Genomic DNA, 20966 nt, shown 5'->3' with positions numbered 1-20966 from the left:
TGACCTTGGTTATAGAAAGCAGCCCCTTCCCTGACACTCTCTCTCTCTCACACACACACACACACACACACACACAATCTTTACTGAAGGAGAGTAGCCCCAAATACCTCCTGAGGCAGTGACTGGAGAAAGGAACAGACAACCTGGAGTAAACTGTTGCCTTTGCCTTACTGTGTTTTGCTTTTGAGAAAAATAATGCAGTGTGTGTGTGTGTGTGTGTGTGTGTGTGTGTGTGTGTGTGAGTATGTGTGTGTGCACGCAAGTGCCAAGAGCAGTGTCCATATTTGTCCATATGGAGCTGTGACACAGACAGGATTACGGTACTTTCTTGTGACAGCTGGACTTGAACTTCCCTCATACTCTCTTAGAAAAATATAAATCTCCCTTGCCTGGACCCCACAATGCTTTTTCATACCCATTTTTATCAAGGTCAACATACAAGAAAGCCCTTAGCCTGCCTAGGACGCTTGTTCACCTTCGGGCCTCCCAAGGATGAAGTTCTGCTTATACAGTTTTCATCCCCATACTGACCAGCATACAGTGGGTGCTCAGTAAATGTTGGTTCACACACAAAAGTGTGAGCCCACACTAGGGAGAGGAAGGGGTGGGTCACCTCTTGATCCCTGGGCTGCCTGCTCTTCCTGCCTGCTCTTCCACCTCACTGTCCCTTGCTGGGCTTCACCAGGGTCTCTGTGTCTGCCCTTTCTCTCTGCTGTGTGCCAGGAAACGTGACAAGACACATCCAAAGCCACAGCTGTCATGTGGCAAGTGAGACAGGAGGGAAATGACACACGGCAAGGCAGAAGGGCCAGCGCAGCCTGTGAGAAACACAGGCTGCTGTGGAGGAAAACAGCTCGCCTGGTGAGCACCAAGGTCTGCTCAGCCCTTATGACACACGTTTCCTTCCACTGTGTAGGGAGGGGAGACAGGAAGAGTAAGGAAGAGAGGGAGGGAAATTAATTAATTAATTAATTAATGTTGAGAAGGAAGGGAGAGGGTCTTATCCTAGGACCAATGACTGATAGTTGAGAGGAAATAAGGAGCCTGCATTTGAGAGACTCCTCGTCTTTACTAGGAGTTAAACTCTGTTCCTTAAGAAGCAAATTGTGGACCAGAAAGGGCAACCTTGGTTTTGTGCACTTGGTTTTGTGCTATTCAGACCTGCCCATGATCTTTCTGTCCAGGCGCATCAGGTTGGCTGGGTTTGTTGGCCGGACTTGCCTTTTGGGTCCACCCTCACTGCCTGGGCTCTGGCTTCTTGGGGTTCTCAGGGGTCTCGTGGGCCCCGAGGCAAAATGAGGTGCTCTGCACACAGTCCAGCACATGGCATCTACAGAGAGAACTCGGACAGAGTTCTGAGGTCTCAGGTTGCTGTCTCCCAGCACAAAGTAGGTGGCAAGCTTTGGAGTCATTTCACAGTGCAAAATGTGTACTGCCAGGTCTACACGTTTGACTTTTAAGGGATTACCCATAATATCTAATAAAATGCAAATGCTGAGCTGTTCTGCTGTATTATTTAGGAAATAAAGAAAAAGTCTGTACATGTTCGGTACAGATGCAATATTTTTCCTCAAATATTTTCAATCTATGGTGGGCTGAGTCCAAGGACACAGAACTGCAGATATGGAGAGACAGATGTACAGTGGATGCTCACTTATAGAAATCTCTACAAATATCATTCTAAAATTTATATCATGAAAATTGTCTTACAGAAAAATTTTGATATGCAAGCCAGGAATTGCTGAACTTTGACTTAAAAACAATCTCTTGCACAGAAACGTGTAGAAATCCACGTTTAAGAAAAATCTCAAAGTCAAAATGAGGTCATTAAAATGTTGGAGAAAGATGAGGTTTTTGAGACCCGTACATCACCATACAGTCCAATATCTGTACTTTCATTGTGGTTGGTATTACTGTGTTCATTAATGTCAGGTTTATCCCTCGCTGAGAGATTGAGAGTATTTTACTTCTCTGCTCCTAGGAAGTAGGCATGGTCCTATGTTTACTTTACCCAGTGATGTGCACCAATTCCAGTGCTTGACTCCCTATTCCTCTCTACACCTGTTGCATCATGGTGATGTCAGAGTGATGTGCTGCAGCCTGGAGCCCTGCATGCATGCAGAAGGCAGCTGTCCAGGAAATCTCCTGGGTGCTTCATGGACTTAACAGAGCAGGACATAAACATTTGTTCTGTTAACCCACTTTGACTTTGGACTTGTTTGTTACTGTAGAACAACCTAGCACATCCTCACTGGTATATAGACTTTTGAAATCGCATTTGCATTATTCATGGTGTCTTTTCTGACTTTCTACTGAATGACTAGCAATGTTCCAGGACTAGGGACATGACTGTGAGCAAAGACAAACCTCCCCAACCTTGTGGAACTGGCATTGCATACTTTCTTCAGCTAACTTGACACCACAAGTAAATCATCTTTTGTATTTTCCTTCCAGTCCTATCTCATACTTGATGATGGATGTCGTGTTCTGGCTGAATGACTTGCTGAAACAGTTTCACAAATTGCTTTCTGTTCTTTCCATGTCAAATAAATGAAAACTCAGCCAGCCTCTATATTATATTCTTTTAATTTTTTTTTTTTTTGCTAAAATAATTTTCTTGAACCTCTTGATTTTTATCACTAGTGCTTTTTCTAACTCAGTGCAGAAGAAGCACACATGAGGACAGGTGGAGAGAGGCTCAGTTACATGGAGACGCAGCTGCTGAACAATGTCCTGTGACAAGGAAGGAGGAGGATCCATCTGTGCACATTCACTCTGAAGCATGCTTCAGCTCTGATGTCTTAGACATTATCATGGTGGTGGCATGGATGACAATAGAATGCAGAGATTAAGCACAAGAGCTTTGATAATAGTCAAAATGGGTTCATGTCCTACTTCTGCCAGATGTTCACTATGTGAACTCTGAAAAGTTCACTTAGTAATTTAATGAATACTTGTTAAGTGCCCACTATGTGCCAAACCCTGATTTGAGAGTCATGCAACAAACAAGTAGACATTAGGCTCAACTTTACAGCATACATATATATGACACATTAATTATGAAAAGACCGATTTACCTAATGTTGGAAAAAAGAAATGAAACTGTTATGAGAGCAATTTGACCTGTTTTCACGGTTAAGAAAGGTTCCCTAAAAGAAGTTAGAACCTAAGGGCCCAATCTGAGTTAACTAAGCATGGAAGGAAAAACAGGAGCTTTTCAGAAAGGCAGTTGTTTGGTGCAAAGCCCCTGGGGCACAAAGGAAGCCAGTGGGTGTGGAACACGGAGAGCAAGGGGCAGAGGTATGAAGGGATTTGGGAGATGGAAGGAGGGGCCCAAGAGTGCAGGGTCTGGGATTTTGCGTTTCACCCTCAAATCAATGAAAGTCTTCAAACAAGGAAGAGACCTAATCAGATCCCTTGCCAAAGATCACTTTGGCTTCTTTGTAGAGCACAGATCTGATGAAGGCAAAAGTGAGCAGGAGGTCATGGGAAGGTTTCTTCTAAGGTGGTAGTGGGATTGGGGAGGAGGCACAGAAATTCGGTAGATATTTTAAGGTTAAGTGCACAGAGCAGGGTGATTGGCTGACATGGGGAAGACTAGGTCAATGGTTGACTCCCAGCTTTCCATGTGTAGACTGCTGGAGGGTGACACCATCTGTGAAGACTGGATGGTGGACAAGAGCGTGATTCTGGGGGAGAAGATCTTGGGTTCAGTCATTTAATGTTGGGGAGCTGCAGTTCCCTCTTCTCTACAGGAGAGATGTCAGTAGCACCTTGGGAAGGTGGCGAGAGTTGCATTAGATCCTGAGTGAACACAGCCCAGGGTCTGGCAAATGTAGCTTGTGCAAGGACAGTGATTGTTTCTGTGATCATCATCATCAGCCACATGAAGAGATGGGGACAGAGGCACCTGTTCTCATAGCACCCTGCCCTTCATGTTTTATACCACCCTCATTTTCTCATTTTACATACATTCACATAATTCTTTGTTTCTTTTGGTACTGGAGATTGAACCCAGAATTGTTCAACCACTGAGCCAGATCCCCAGCCCTTTTTATTTTGAGAGAGGGTCTTGCTAAGTTGCTGATGCTGGCTTTGAACTTGGTATTCTCCTGCCTCAGCCTCCTGAACTGCTGGGATTATAGGCATGCACAACTGCGCCTGGCCATTCGTGTGATTCTTTGAAAGATGTTTGTCTCCTTTCTTGACTTGAAGCTCCAAAGAGGCAGGAACTACATATGATTTTGCTCAGTATTGTAGTCCCAACACAAAGCATTGTGATAATAATGGACAAACAGCTTGGGCATGAGATGCATGCTTCCCCAGAGCCTCATTCTTTCCTGTGACATGCACCTTCAGTGCCCAAAGACAGCCTGCTGTTTGGTAGTTATTGACTATGCCACAGTAAACCACACAGTTTTTCATATTTCACTGCTAGGAAGCAAAGCAAAACTCGCCCAAAGCCTAACCTTAAGCATCTCAGGAAATTCTTTGGGAATAAACAACAGATATTACCTAGCAACACCTTAGGCTGTCTTGCGTAGGGTAGACTCTAAGCTTATCTGCCATCTCCCCTTCTCTCCACTACCAGTCTCCTCTTCCTGCTACTCATAAGAACCTGGGTTTTCAAATCATCCAGTCTTCATTTTTGCAAAACAGGAAAGCAGAGAGGGAGATCAAAGAGAAATAAAATTCACATTTAATTTAAAACTTTTGAACCATTAATATCTATCCTTCTCTCAGAAAGCATTTATGAGAGCATCTATCCAGCAATAAAACCATTTGATTTATGGTGTGCATTTTTTCTTAATTTGCTTCTATAGCTACTATCTTCTAAGTGTCATGTGGCATTTTATTTAATGCTTACTATTATTTATTACATCTTATGACATGTCTTATCTCTGAAAAGGTTATGAACACCTCAAGGCCTGGAACCAGCTCCTAACAAGATATTTTGTTACATATGTGGCAAGTACTTGTAGTTAATTGACTGGGTTGCTTATCTTTGAGAAACACTAAAATCAAGAAAGCATATACTAAGGCCCCCTTCCAGATAGCAGAGAACCACCTGAGCAAATTCAAGGCAACCTGCCATAGCCAGAGAATCCCCTTAGCTCCTTTGAGATCATATAGTGAATTTTTTCCTTGTTTACATCCTAGGATGTTGTTAGCTCTCCAGGGGCTACCTCTGAAACCTGATTCTGGTTCACTGAGTAAGGAAATGCCCTCCTGCATGATTGTAGATTCTTTTTTTTTGAGGGGGGGATACTGGGGATTGAACCCAGGGGTGTTTAACCACTGAGCCACATCCCCAGTCCTTTTTCATATTTTATTCATAGACAGGGTCTTGCTGAGTTGCTTAGGGTATCACTAAGTTGTTGAGGCTGGCTTTGAACTTGTGATCCTCCTGCCTCAGCCTCCTGAGCCACTGGGACTAAAGGTATGCATCACTGCACCTGGCTGTAGATGGTTTTAATCCTGCTGCTTTCCCTCTTTGTTGGCACTAGCTGTGCAGGTGCAATTCCTCCCTAAAATCTCTTGAACAAAGAAATAACCATGAGCAACTGACCTAGGAAATATGAGTGTGACTATATGTCAGACTTCAAACACTGGAGTCAGAATAGGGGAGGTGGCCACTTAGATTCATTGCTGCTAATTCTATTCTAAGTCATGCCCAGTTATAGCTTCTTCTAAGCTTCGGAAAGGGCCAGGAGTCAGCAGTTTCCAAATTCTTGGCTAGCTCCTTTGCCAAGCTTAAGTCTCAAGCGTGTAGCCAGATGGGGTAGAAGAAATATACTTAATAATCTAATGAAGGCTCCACCTGGAATCAAGGGAGAAGACAAACAGAAATTTCACCATCATCCTGAAAGCACATCTTCCAGGAATACCTCAACTGGCCAACCAGGAGCTCCCCCAAAGCCCTGTACACCAAGTACCAGTTTCCTCACATTCCCAATCACCTTGACCCCAGCCAATAAAAACAGCAGCAGGAAGATCCAGAGGACTGTAATCACATTACCTAAAATTCCAGAAGCAGTGGAAACACTTCAAGGGCAAAGCTGTCTTCATGGTGGAACCTACACCCCTTGGATCTTTCTCAAGTAACTTGGCTCTCTCTCTCTGCTCCACTCTGAGGGGATTCTTAGGGTCCTGAGGAAGAGAACCAATAGCATGTATATGTAATTATAAAAGAATTTGTTGGTTTGGCTCATGGATCAGAGTCCCACAATGGCTGTCTGCAAGCTGGAGAGCTCGGGAAACCAGTAGCTACTCAGTCCAAAAAGCTGGAGCCTCAGAACAAGAAGGACCAATGGTGCCGCCCCAGTCCAAGGTTAGGCCTAGAAGCCCTGGAGAGTCGCTGGTAAGAGTCCACATTCAAAGGCTGAAGGATCCAGAGTCTGACATCTGCAGGCAGTGGCTGCAGTGAAGAAATGGAGACCTAAGCGTGCCTGGGTGAGCCTGCTTCCTCCTTCTGCTTTTTGTTCCTTTGAGCCCCCAGGCTATTGGGCTGAATAGCCCACATTCAGCAAGGCTTTCCCCTCAGTTCACTGATGCACATGCCATCATGTCTGGAAATGCTCTCACAGATGCACCCAGAGGTGTGCTTTACCAGCTTTCTAAGTGTCCCAATCCAGTCAAGTTGACAATCAAGATTAACCTCACTGAGGGTGATGAAAGATCAAAACCTCCCTCACTGCCATTCTGGAGTCCAAGCTTCTCTCTATTCTTTCACTGGCCCCTTTCCTTTTGACTACATCAGTTACAGGTGTCCGTGGTTTCTGAACACTGAAAGCATTCTATTGTAATCTCCCTCCATAGTGCACTTATATATGCATCATACATGCAAACAGTTATGAAACGAATAGCACTTAAATTTTAAGAGATATTTTTGTATTAAGTATACTTAACAGGTTTTTCTTTGGGTCTATGACCTTTTGAACACTAGTGGCTCATACTTATTGCACAAAAGCATTAAAATATAAAAATAAGCATGGAATATAAAATATAAAAATAAACATGGAAGCCTCCTTGTGTTTCTGAGACCAAACAGCTTTCTCTCCCCAGAAGTTACTGTTAACTTGATAGGTAAGCTTCCAGGCCTATTTCTAAGCATTATAAATAGATGTATGACTAAATATACCTTCAGATTTTTTTCATGGAAATTGGATTATACTATATGTATTGTTCTATAGTTTTTTTTATATAACAGTAAAGCTTCAAGTCTGTATTTCTGTATATAAATAATATATAAAGACACACATTATAGTTTGTTAAGGGGATAAGTGGTGTATTAGACTTAATTTAATAAACTGCTACTAGATGGGGGTTATCTCATAACAAATTATGAGAGATGCTACAAATATATCTTTGAACAACAATCTATATAAACAAATCATTCTGAAGGACAAATTGCTAGACGTGTAATTGTGTCAAAAATATACATAAGTTTTAAATGTTTTACTGAGGTATAACTCACAATAAAATTACCCACTTAAGTTGATATTAATATCTTTAATGTTAGTGATTATTCATGTTTGTTTTTGTACCAGGGATTGAAACCAGGGTCACTTAACCACTGAGCCACATCCCCAGCACTTTTTTTTTTTTTTTTTTTTTTTTGAGATAGGGTCGTGCTAAGTTGCTTAGGACCTTGCCAAGTTACTGAGGCAGCCATTGAACTTGTGATTCTCCTGTCTCAGCCTCCCAAGCCACTGGGATAACAGGTATGTGCCACCGCACCCTAGCTAGAATATTTGTATGTTTAAAGAATTTTATAACCATCACCCCAAAAAGGAAACCTTGAATCCACTGGCAGTCACTCTACATTCTCATTACATCCAAACCCAGCTCTAGACAACAACTAATTTGCTGTGTTTCCACATAGTCATCTATTCCAGATATTACATGTAAATGTAACCATATATCATGTAGTCTTTTGTTTGTCTTCTTTTACATGATGGTTTGGAGATCTATCCATATTGTACAATCTATCAGCATTCCATTCTTTTTTGTGAATAATACTCCATTATATGGACATAATACTTTTACTTATCCATTCCTTAATTGATGGACATTTGGATTGTTTCCACCTCTCATTCCATTATGAATATTCCTGTTATGACCATTTGTGTGCAGGACTTTGTGTGAATGTTTTCATTTCTCTTGGGTATATACTTAGAAGTGCTGGGTCATACAGTAAATCCATGTTTAACTTTTTGAAAAATTGCTGAACTTTTCCAGAGTGGCTACACCATTTTACATTGTCACCAGCAAAGCAAAAGGGCTTCAGTTTCTTCACATTCTCATCAATACCTGTTTTTGTCACTTTTTTATTATATCCATTTTAGTGGGTATGAATATGAGTACTTTCAAATTGGCTTTACTAATTTGTACTCTTGCTGAAGTTAGATATATGAATAAATAATACCCATACCTCCATATCACTACTAATAGCTATTATTATGTATTAACATAATACATATACATATAATAGCAATACATATTAACTATGTATTGCTGGGAGCAGTGGTGCATGCCTATAATCCCAGTTACTTGGGAGGCTGAGGCAGGAGGGTCACAAGTTTGAGGCTAGCCAGGGCAACTTAGTAAGATCCTGTCTTAAAAATAAAAAATAAAAAAGTTGGGAATGTAGCTCAGTGGTAGAACACCCCTGCATTCAATCTTTAGTAGCACACTAAACAAAAACCCCACACAACTGTGTTTATTTTTGTTTTGTAAATATTGCGCAAAATTACTCACTGTTATTTTAATTTGCATTTCCCTGATGCTGGTGACATTGAGCATTTTCTCATATGCCAGTGGACCATTTTATTTCATTTGTAAACTCCTGTGCATAAATTCTGTTCATTCACTGAATTGACATTAATAGACATTCTGTATATTATCCAGGTTCTATTCATTTATTACCATATATATATCTTAGTCTGTTATGCACTTTTTTTTTCTGGTACTGGGGATTGAACCCAGGAGTGCTTTACTACTGAGTTGCATCCCCAGTCCTTTTGTATTTTGAGGCACGGCCTAAGTTGCAGAGGCTGGCCTTGAATTTAAGATCCTCTTGCCTCAGCCTACTGAGTAGCTGGGATCAATCACAGATGTGCACCACCATGCCTAGCCTTTTTTCTATTTTTGTACATTTAAATTCATAGATTTCTTCATTATAAATTTTGGGTTAGATCTCTTGCTTAGTAAGTTTCTCCCACCCCCACTTCCAAGATTATAAAAGTATTCTCTTATATTTTCTTCTAATATGTCTATAGTGTTAATTTGGGAATTATTCTTCAGTATGGTGTTAGGTAGAAGAATATACGGTTTCAATTGCCCTAAAATCTTTCACTGATTTTTTTAATTCTTTCCTAACTAATTTAAAATAAAATTCTACCTCAATCATAGTAATTTCAATGGGTAAATCAACTTCTTTCTGAGCCAGTATAGGGCCAGTTAAATCACTACTGCTTGGAAAGTGCATTTGGATATCTGAGCAAGCAGGGCCCTTTCATAACTCTTGTTTTCAAAGAGAACATTTTGGCTAATCTTTGTAAATGTAATGAAAAATCTTCTAGTCGAATGCTACCTCTTAAGAAAAATAGGACAGGAAAATATAAGGGTTTAAAATGGAAAAAGTCAAACAATTTCATTACTAAAATTGCAGAGACACCTGTCCACTAGTAATTCTCCTGTGTGCTTCTCATGACAGACTTTGATCGCTACTTCTATTCTCCTTCAAAAGGAACCAGTACTCCTTGATGGGCACAAAGTTTTATGTCACAAGTCAGAGGAAAAAAAAAAATGAGGATGATCCAAAACATCCTATAGTAACAAAGCAAGGATATTGCTAGAACTATTAAAAGCAATATTTTGTAAATAAACAAAAGCAAAGTAAGCTTGAAAGGCTTCTACTGGTCAAGTTAAAATATTATGAAAATCTAAAAAAGGAGAGGGAACTTATAGGAAGAAGTTGAGCCTACAAAGAGTCACAGACTTGTACTGATACTCACAGGAGGAAATGAGGTTGAAATAAAAAACGAGCATGATTAAAGGATATGTTTGAGAGAACATTCAGAGTATTTTGTTCATTCTATGAAAAAAATACCTTTTCTTTAGAGTGTAAGAATGTGCTTGTTTCTAGCTATGTAGACAGGAAAGAAAACAGTCAAGATAAACGAACTGGAAATATGTAGTACAAGAAAGAAGAATGATCACCACCAGTGGAGACACATAATAACCAAGTGGAAAAGGAATCCAGTAGATCACATACGATGACAAAGATAATCCAACAGCATGCCCAAGTTAATAAACAAATATCCCAAAGAAAATAATTTGCCACACAAACTCTTATAGATGAAATATCAAAGTGATCCTACTAATTATATGGAACATCAATAAGGCCATACAATCAGTTTTCAATAATGGTAATGGACAAGATCAATGTATCATAAAGGCTGACAGTGAGTAAGTAATACTGGTCCCGTTAAGTGAAAACACAAACCATTTCTGGGAAGGACACCAAGTTTTGAAAATTTGAAGAAAATAAATGATGAGGTAGTAAAATTCCCATGACAAAGCAAATAAGAGCTAATTATAAAAAAGGACATGGTCCAAGGCTTTAACTCATGGTTCGATGAACTTGGACTGTCCAGCCAGACTCCAAGTCTAAGCAAGAATCAGTCAACAACCTAGATCTTGCTCCTTCACATAGTCTAAGTAGGCATTCCTTTCCCTTTCGGCTTGATAAGATTTCTACAAGCCCAGGAAGTAGAGCTAAACTGTGGCCCTAGGAGGCATGAAAATAAATATGGCTATATTAGTATTGAAGTCAATTTTTTATATGCAAAAATAACAGACATAAGGCTTGGCTTTAGAAGCAGGTTTTTATAAGTTATTTTTTAAATGTGCTGATGATTGTATTCAAGCATGGGTCATATACTGTTTAAGGAGTTTGAAAGGTTCCAATCAGCTGTACTAAACCTGTAGTTGTAGTTGGGGTTGTTTAAGGTAACTCATTTATTAAGTTTATAATACATGTTTAAAAGCTCAAGAAAAATTATTGTTTCCTTTTTTCCTCCTTAATTCAGTTGAAAAACCATTAGACAGGACCAGAGTAAGGAAGGTGGTTGAGGAAGGTCACACACAAGGGGACTGAGAAAATAATAATTTGCATGGGGAGGAGGCTGGCAACCAGCTTTTCACTGCTAGAGAAAGGAGCTACAACTATGGAAAGAGGGATGGGGAGAAGAATTGGGTAGGCATTGGGGGTATTGCTCATGGTGTTCAATAAATGCAGATAAAAAAATAACTATCAATGCATACACACTTACACTTATGCACACACACATATGCCTTGGGGGGTCTGGGTACAAACCCCAGTAGCAATGAACATACCTTCAATAAAAACACTAAGAGTCCTTTTTGCTACTTTAGCTGGGAATTACGATCTTTCTAGAAAATCAAGGATCAAATAGGGAGATTCTCAAAACAACTCCAGTTGATAAGACTACATTTGCTCAGGAGGAAAAAAAGAAAACAGAAATTGTGATTTGAAGCCTAGCCCATGAAGTTTCCTTCACTCCGAGACCTTGGAAATAAAGTAAGTTCATTTCTTAAAATAAATGTAAGTCATTGTAATGTTTCAGTTCTTCTTTTAGGTATACTACAGAATGTTAAAACTTACTGAACACTTTAATTGCCCTGTCTTCTTTCAAATATATTATGGATGTAAAACACACATACAGTGATCCAGCAAAATGGCCTATGGGCTTCAAAATTATCACCTTGGGAAACCTTGCAGCTACTGCTCAAAGCATTTCTGGAATTCATCTTCTGCATGGGTTTTAGAGCTCATGATATAACCTCAGAGATAGCAACTCTACTCTGCTGAGTAGACTTTGAAAAAACAAACAAAATGAGTCCAAAGACACTAGAAGTCAGGTAACGGAACCCTTGAATAATTAATTTATGATTGAGAAATAAAAGCATAATTATCAAACAGAGACCTGAGCCTCCAAACTATTTTAACCAAGAGGATAATGCAATCATGGGAACAGCTTTCCAAATTAACTTCTCTGATGAAAACTTTAATTTGTTTAAGAAAAAATATTTCAGAATCACTCACAACAATCACTCACAAGCAATAAAAAGTGGCCCTTCCCAAAATGCTTCTCCATTGGTCCTATCAATCAACTTTAATGCTCAATTCTTTTCCCTGCAGGAGTGACATCTGCTGCTCTGGTGCCATATATTCTCTGCAAAGGGTATATAGAGAGCCATTAACATCTTAGCATGAATTTGTTTGATATTTAAAATACTAGCCCCTATAAACACAAAATGATAGGACTTTTGGAGGGAAGGATGTCAAAGAGGATGGTCACCAAAGGAGACCCTGGAACCACCACCTGATCTCTGAATTGAACACAGCCCCCTCTGGTTCTGAACACCCACCTTAAACAGATCAGACAAACACGGCTGCATGGTCCAAGCACGTGATTTTTATTAAGAATAACTTTGGTTCTAAGAATTCCACTCTCAATTCTGTAATACTTTCCATTAAAAACAATTATACAAGAGCAAATACAAAAAATATTAAATTATGAAAACAAATTCATTAAGGCTCCCTTTATATATATTATATACACTTAAACAAGGCAAGATTTTTCAGAGTAGAAGAATAAAGTCAGCTGTTATAGCTTAGAAAGCAACACTACCTTACTACTAAGAGACTATAAAACACTGAACTATTTTAAGAAAACCACGGAATGGAAAAAAGGAGCCATTTTTGTCAAAAAGTGGCTCCAAGCACAGAACTGCTCAGATGTTCACAAGTCCTCAATTTATAGTGTTAGGTACAGGAGAGATTGACCACCTTTTAAATGCAGGCTTGTAGGTCCAGCTTACCAGACAAATCAAAGCTTCCCTTCCCTGCACACAGTGCTACTGAGCAGCATCTACCACTCTACACACCAATTACAAGTCTTTTTTAGGCCAGACCTTGTAGTATAGCTACAAACAATTCTGCAGATCTGAGTGCAAATAGAAGGAAAATAATTTTTTAATTAACTTTTCCCCAGTACTGAATGAATTCTAAGGAAGCTCTAGGAACAGAATTGGTCCTTTTAAAGGAAACTGTTCCAGCCCTTGAGATTTTTGTCAAGGGGTAAAACTGCTTCAAGGAACAGATCTCAAGATCAAACATCCTGTTAGATATGGACAGGAGCCAGTCCTGAATCTTCACTTTACAAATCACATTATGAGTCCACAAACACAGAGGAAGAATTCTAATCAATATGCAGTAAGGAATGTTCTTTCAAGATGATCACTTACCACACTTTCTTGTGGTAGAATGATAAGGGAAGAATGATAAGAAAATAGTCACCATTCCAATCTTCAACAGCAAACAATTTTAGAGCAACCTTAGCGTGTCATAATTTATTTTAATAATATTTGCTGATGAGACAAATAATTCATTTCAGGTGTAACCAACTAACATTTCTCCAACTAGCAGCATTATGTATCATCCATTTAATCTTACTTTGTTCACACTGGGATTGAACGTGGACCTGTTGACTAATAAAACTAAAGCATCCCCCATGGAAAGCTAATGTCTACTATGCTAGTTAAGGATTCTAAAGCTCTGGATCCAGCTTTCTATGAGTTATAAAGGAAGTGTAAAAAGAGCCCACAATGTAGAAATTATTGGCTGAATCATTTCTATGAAGAACATACTAAATCCACAAGGATTCTTCCATGTCAGCAGTATAAAATCAACTTTGCATGAGCATTTGCTATTACTTGCAACTTTGATGTCACTAAATAGCATGCTAGTTAGCATGAGGAAACTGAGTTCCCTCTCCCTGCACCTCAGCTTCTCCTGAGACGCAATACAGTAGTCATCAACATCATCCTTACCAATGACATCACGCTGAAGAGAGTGGTGAGATTTCCTTCATAAGAAAAAAAAAAAGTAAAGAAATACGCAATCATTAACCAAAAAATTTTCAAAGCTTGGATTCTGATATTCAAAATGTACAAACAAAAAGCTTCCTTGAGACCAATCGATACTTGTTTCACATTAAAATACCTAAAGAAGACCTCACCATACAGCTCCTGATGCATACTTCCCCTACACTGTGCTCAGGTGAAATTCAGATTTTTGTACCCTCTACTTTTGACATTAAAGCTGGGTTATACAGACTACTTCCATTTTCCAAAGGAATGAGGAAATTTTTTTCCTAAAAGAACTATCTCAGCAAGAAATTTAATAAAACTGAAGTGAAAACCTACTGGTTATCAAAGCAATAAATGAATTTACATGATATACCTTCTGGGAAGTGGATGCCACCACAAAGCATACTGTTACATATAGAACTGAAAGGAATTAAAACAGACCAACATGGATCTTTACATGCTTTTATACCTTCTTAATCTATTTCTGAATTTCAGTGCCAATAACTGTAATAGCTGTGCTCAACATTAACATTCTCCACTGTTAATTCTAACATGGGTGAAAGTATAAATTAAACAAGAAAATTTTGATTTCTCAAAGTAGAATTTACAAATATTCAATGTAACAGATTAAATGTACTTCTATGTAATCTAAATTATCTTATAGATAACCAAAAGAAGAAATAAACACATTTTCTTTAGCGCTTCAAAGAAAATAAGCTCTGCCCCACTAAACTTGGACTGGAAGAAAAACCAAGTAGTGCAGCTCTCAAGAATTTTTTCCAGTGTCCTCTTCCTTTTTCTTCTTGCTTACTTTTTGCTTTAAGTCTCTGAACACAGGTCCACTATTCCAACTTACGTGCTCAATGTCCTTCATTTGGCGAATGGGAACTACGACTGTCATAGATAATTTATCCACCCAGACTGTAGGAAAATCAAACCAAATCCATGTCATAGTCAAGATTCTTGGCTGGCTGGAATTCTCTCCAGGGGCTTTGGCCCTGAGACAAGTGCAGAGGAGGCACCTAGACAACTCTTGCGGTGATGGCAGGATGCGCCAGGTCTCCAGACAGCCTCAGCCTAGGACTCCTGGGCTTGGGCCACCTCTTGGCCTGTTCTCCTGAGATTGCCTTTCACCTTCACAAACTCCGGGGCATTTTCTTGCTCTTCTTGCAATTTCTGCTTCTCAAGTTCAAGCTAAATGAAATTCAAAACCAGGAAAATTATTTACAAACTGAGAGGCTTTTCAAGGCACTCCTCTCATTCCAATGGAAGGAATTCTCTCTTGGTCCCTCAGAAGAAAGAAAGAAGGAAAGGAAGGGAGGGATGGAGGAAGGAAGAACTGATTTTGCACAGTGACAGCACCCCATTGGTTGTTACCACCAACGATAGCAAGAGAAGACAAGAATAAAAAAGTCAAAGCTAAGAAAACAAAATCCCAAGAAGAACACACAGTTGCCCTAGAGTCCAGAGTGAGGCTGAACTGAATTAAATTACTCCAGCACTCTGTGAATTCAGTGATATTTCTCTTATTTGTCTTTGCCTCGAGTCTTTCCTTTAGGTCTTCAATAGAACTCCCGTCTCTGCCTCAAGCTTAATATACACCATATGCTGACATTTTGTTTCTTACTTTTCTTTCAGGGTAAAAATGTTTATATCTCTTACATCTGGGAGATTCTGCTTGCTCCAACACCCTTATTTCTCAGAAATGAGAAAGAATGCTTTCCCCCAGTCACTCTTACCTGCTCCAACTTCTGCTGCCGTTTTAAAAGTTCTATTTCCAGGTCAGATTTCTTCTTTTGTGCTTCTTCTTCCTTCTGCTTTATTACCTGGTCTCGTTTTCTCTTTTCCATCACCTTCTGTAATTCTGGTTTATTCTGAGGGGCAAGACCCCTACAAAAAAAAAAAAGCATTAACAAAAATGAAAAATATTAACTATGAATAAAAATGTAATTGAAGGTATCAGTCACAGAAAAGAGGTCTGCAGAATTAGCATGCCTGTGATACTTACTCCTAAGCTAAGCAGTTAATGGGGGTTCTCAGAAACTCACCACTAAGGAAGAAGAGCAAGAACATCTTCCAAAGAGTTTGTAAAATCCTTATTCAATAAAAATGAATTCAGTGCTTACTATGTACAAGATACTAGGCTATGCAAAGCAGGGCTGTGGAGATGGGGATTAGTGGGGAAGCACCCTCATGCAACAGGTATGACATGTACCCACCACAGAGAGGTAAATGCCCAGGACTCAAGGAGGCTCCAGCTGGAGCACTGGGATAGGATTCCCAAGATGTAGCCTCTGATTTCATGCACAAATGCAGTCCAGGGACTGGTTGGCACAGAAATTTAGACCCTTTTTCCACCCTGGAAACCTATTCCCATCCTCCATTTTGAGATCTGAAAGAGAAATGGTTTCTGTGACCAAAGTTACATCAATCCAATGGGATTTTGCCCTTTGGCAAAGTACAGCAATCATCTCCTAACTGCCAGTCCACTGTTCTTTCCACCTATGCCACCTCAGATACGTAGTTTATTTATAATGCATGGAGGTCGGGCTTCAAGGAAACTCTACTCTCTGAGAGACAAATTAGGTGGACATTTCTTTAAATGGGGAGAAATAAAACCAAAACAGGCCATTCACTAGCAACCCTCTGTCTGAAATGTTTGAGATAGGTCAAAGGAAAGACACAAGGGCTTTTCCTCAGGTAGGACTTCTGTCTATATTTGATGTCAGCTTAGAGTCACCTTTTCTCTATGTCCTTTGCCATTTCCTTGATTTCTCCAGCCAGGCTTTCCAGGATGCTGGATAAGCCCACCTACCTCTAGCTTTTTGTCTCCCCTAGTTCTTTACTTTGGCCAGACCTACCAGCTCAATTCGATGTTAAAATTTATTAAGAGCATTTAAATAAAAACCAAATAAACCACAGAACAGGAAACACACTGATGATTTCAGACTGCACAGGGTCAGTAATGGCTTATGGCCACACTTGTGCTGCATAGGTGTATACCTGACTCAAGAGAGGCTCATGCTGGGCTGACTGCAGACTCAGCCTGGGCTCACAGAGGTGCTGCACTTGCCCACCACTGCCTGACCCTGCTGCTCAGTGCTGATCTGGAGCCAGGACATCAGTCCAGACAGTTGTTCTCTGAACTACTCCAGTCAACTTACATAGGAGTCAGTTGAACAAAAGTTAAATCAAGTAAAGTTTCCAAAATGAGTGCTCTAGTTATAAGAAAGTCAAGAGCATACCTTTCTTAGCCCCTTTCAAGGTCGCAAGATCACATGGTTTTATACTTCCTCAGTAATCTAGAATTTTTTAAAATTCTGGCATATTTTCTACCTTGATTTTTTAAAAATCTCAATAAAATTTCTCAGTGTAGTTGTTTACAGAGTAAAGATTGGTATAATCTGTCTCTGATTATAAGGACACAAATCAAAATAATATATATGTCCTACTTTCTCAAATTTCAAATATTAGCAGAACTTTGGATTTATAAAATAAATTCTGTCAAATATCCAATGAAACAAAGAGGTAGGTCACTTTTTTGATTTAATTATAGTTTGCCTCATAGTTATGAAGACTATACAGAAGTACAAAAATACAGACAGAATATTCTGGAAATCAAATCTTTAATTGCCATACAATAAAGGTTGCTTATAAGTACTCTAGCTGTTCAGTTAGAAGAGTCATTAGCCACTAGAAAATGTTTTTAAAAATAATCTGAAAAAAAGACTAAGAGGCTTCTTATTTTCATGAATAATAGAAAGTCTTGATTTGACACCACAGAATTAAGAGAATTAAATTTTAGGATTAAGAATTTAGTTATCTGAATAATTTAAATTTCAAAGATTTTTCTTTCCCTGTATTCTACTAGCAAAATTCACTTCAATTATTGTTACATTCTTCTGGATTATGCAAAACCCACTGAATGGACTTTGATATATAACACATTAAGATGATATTCCACTGCAACTTATAAATGGGTTTAACTATTCTACAGTATTCATTTTCTGCTAAAAGATTTTACATAATGGTGACAGTAAGATAAAATATTTAGTAACAGACAATTCAGGCAAGTGGTGCTCATGTAATAAATATTCTGTACTTGTAACACTCAAGAAGTCATAGACCTTCAGTTAATACTTTATCATAGTGGATCATTTAACCAAATGGGAGAAGTTAAGCACTGCCTGTTGTGCTTCTCTTAAGTCTAAGTGGATCAAACTGCAGAGACAGTGTGGAGGGTCAGAAATGAGTACCTCCAAATTTTGTAAATAACAATACTACCCCTTGCATGAGAATGCTTAATTCTCTTTAACCAATTCTGACATATACATAACAAGTACTTACAATCCCTTCGTGAGTGACAGGTGGTCAAGGACTAGTGGCTTCATACTGCCCAAGACCAATTTCCTAGTCATGGAGCTAGCTGTGACTATCACAGCAGGCAAAGCCAATTTTAAAAATTGTGAAATTAATAGGAGCTCTTTGTATCTTTTCCAAAAAATAGTTGGGCAGCATATCCATACCCATAAAATAAAAAGTGAAAGCACATCTCAAACTTGTCCCATTAAACAAATCATTGGAACACCATCTGCACTGTATTCAATGCAATGGTGTCTCTGAAAATTACACAAGGTACAGCCTGTCCCCATCAAGTCTTACCCATTCCTGGATCCAGAGATAACTAACGGTGTGCCCCCACACTTTCCACACCTGTACAACCACAAGGCTCTCTTCCTCACTCTTCTTCACCTCAGCACAGACACCCTAAGTATTCAGAGGCAAACTGGAAAAACCCATATGCACTGCACCTCCACCTCAAACGCAAGCATGCCTGCAGGCATATAAATGAAGTCACTCCTCACTAGGGACACATCACCAGCCAGAGTAGGATCTGGGAAGCAAACCATCAGAAAGCACACTTGCCTGCACCCACCAGCCAAACCTCTCCTGGTCTAATTGGTTTTGGGTTTTGGTGAAAGGGATGGTCACATTTGGACTTCAGCCCTGATTAATAATTTTGGAACTGTCTGGGTTGACCTGCCTCATCTACATTTTTGGCTTAGCCATTTTTACCTGCATAGATTAAAATATAAATACTTTGATCTGTTATTGCTACAACCTCCTCTTTTTCCATGCTGTACAGTGGCAAAATATTCACTGAGAAACTATTTGTCTAGTAAAGCATTTCAAAAGATCAGCTGAAAACTCAGGAAGCTAGAAAGCACTGATTTAGAAATGTACAATCCAAAGACCATTTTAGGGACATGTTTAACTTAACTGGTTTATTTATCCAAGTTATTCTTTATAGAGGACTGAATCTCTTAAATTATGTTAGAAATCATCTTATTTTTTAAAGATGTTTCCAATATTGACCTTTCAACTACAAAAAACATAATGCTTTATAATGCCTTTTGAAATATGTCTTTTTGTGCCACTGATGAAGGCCTACGGAACCCAAGAACCTGACAAAGGGTCATAACCATCAGATCTAGAAGCAGATTGTGACCAGGTGGAAATTTATACTGTTACTAGAGGCTGAGCCAGGTCTAAAAGATGATAAATAGAGGAGTGTGGGTTCAGAGCTAGAAGACTGATGAATACTTGTTCTCCTAAGTAGTAACTGCTTTTTTCTTATAATCTCTAAAAAGTGAATTGCAAAATAATTTGAACTAACTGCTGCAGAGCTTTGAGCCAAATTTTTAGCTATGTTGAGCAAAGGTCAATTCTCCAGGTAAAGCTTTTGTGCTGATCTCATTCTTCCGCCTTCTCATTTCCTCATCCCTTTCTCTAGTTTATATAATTACTATACTTATCTTTATAGACTGCCATAAATTCTATGCTCATTTCTATCCTTTTTTATTCTAAAAAATCTTGCATGATCTTGAGAGATTCTTCAACAAGTAACAGTTCTCTCTAACATGTCAAAGTGGGACAATTGCAAGGGACCACACTGGTTTACTGGAAAGATCACTGAGTAAGACAAAACAAAGGAAGGCCCTTTATCAAATGTAGAAAAGAAAACGGGCTTTCATTATACTACAAACCAGTAATCAAGCCTGGTAGTAATTATTGATGTGATGCTTCCTATTATTTGGTACTAAAATAGAAATAAAAACCCCACAGTCTCTAAAGGGTTCATGAAATGGAAGATAAATAAAAGGAAAGTTTTCCTCTAAGCTTGAGAAGTTTTCAGCCTAAAACCAACTATTTTTCTAAAAAAGACTCTGCTAAACTAAGATTTTACCTTGAGAAATCTGTTTATGTCTTCAACATATGATGAGATATATTTATCTTTTTTGACTTTGAAATCTGTCTTTTTTTTTTTTTTTAAGTACTTTCCATCAGATTGGAATCTTTCAAGAAAAGGGGGAAAAGCAATAGAATTTCCCAGTATACCACATGGGGAGTGGAAGATGGATGGTATGAGCTGACAAATTCTATGCCATGCATTTTAAATACATGCTATTTAATTTTTTAAAGAAATATATTATTATTCCCCCCTTTTAGATGAAGAAAAAGATACCAAGAGGGGTTTCTTGACCAAGATCATAAAGTACATTAAGATCAATGGTGAACACTCAGGATTCATGACCTCTAACCTCAAATGTCCTTGCTACATGACAGTGCTAGAGGCAAAGTTATCATTCTTCCAAATTAGTTGCATTAGGCCTGCCTAAAGAGTCAGCTGTGTAAACAAGGAAAGAAAGAATGGTCCAGAGAAAGACAAAAAGGAGGTCCCTTTTCTAGAAAATTTATAAACAGACTCAACTGCTTAAATCCATATGTTCTGCAGCAATGTGTATCAGGCTAATTATATTTTTGCACAGTAAATTTGTAACCTATAATCCAGAGAACATATATTTTGCAAAATTTGATTAACTTTTTCCTTTATTCTGACTTGAAGCCTTTATATAGATTTCACAGAAAAATAAAACAAAACAATTTCAGCTAAAATCTTTCTTAAGAGATCAACTAAGCCCACCCTCATTTTACAGATAAGG

General features: G+C 38.8%; 1 protein-coding gene across 3 annotated transcripts in view; it reads right to left on the bottom strand.

Moving 5' to 3' along the window:
* Positions 1-12486: 12486 nt before the first annotated feature.
* FAM107B (family with sequence similarity 107 member B) overlaps positions 12487-20966 on the bottom strand; it is a gene marked incomplete at its 5' end in the record, with an annotated part of 213903 nt that continues 205423 nt past the window's right edge. For all 3 annotated transcript variants that reach the window (XM_079107445.1, XM_079107447.1, XM_079107446.1), the window contains 2 exons: positions 12487-15156; positions 15702-15852. In XM_079107445.1, the coding sequence (XP_078963571.1) occupies positions 15040-15156; positions 15702-15852 (268 nt within the window). In that variant the 3' untranslated portion in view covers positions 12487-15039. The remainder of the gene's footprint in view (positions 15157-15701; positions 15853-20966) is intronic.

This window comes from Sciurus vulgaris (genome assembly GCF_902686455.1).
Source record: "Sciurus vulgaris genome assembly, chromosome: 12".
NCBI lineage: Eukaryota > Metazoa > Chordata > Mammalia > Rodentia > Sciuridae > Sciurus > Sciurus vulgaris.
Note: the sequence above shows the minus strand (reverse complement) of the source record. Positions and strands in the feature narration are given on the sequence as shown.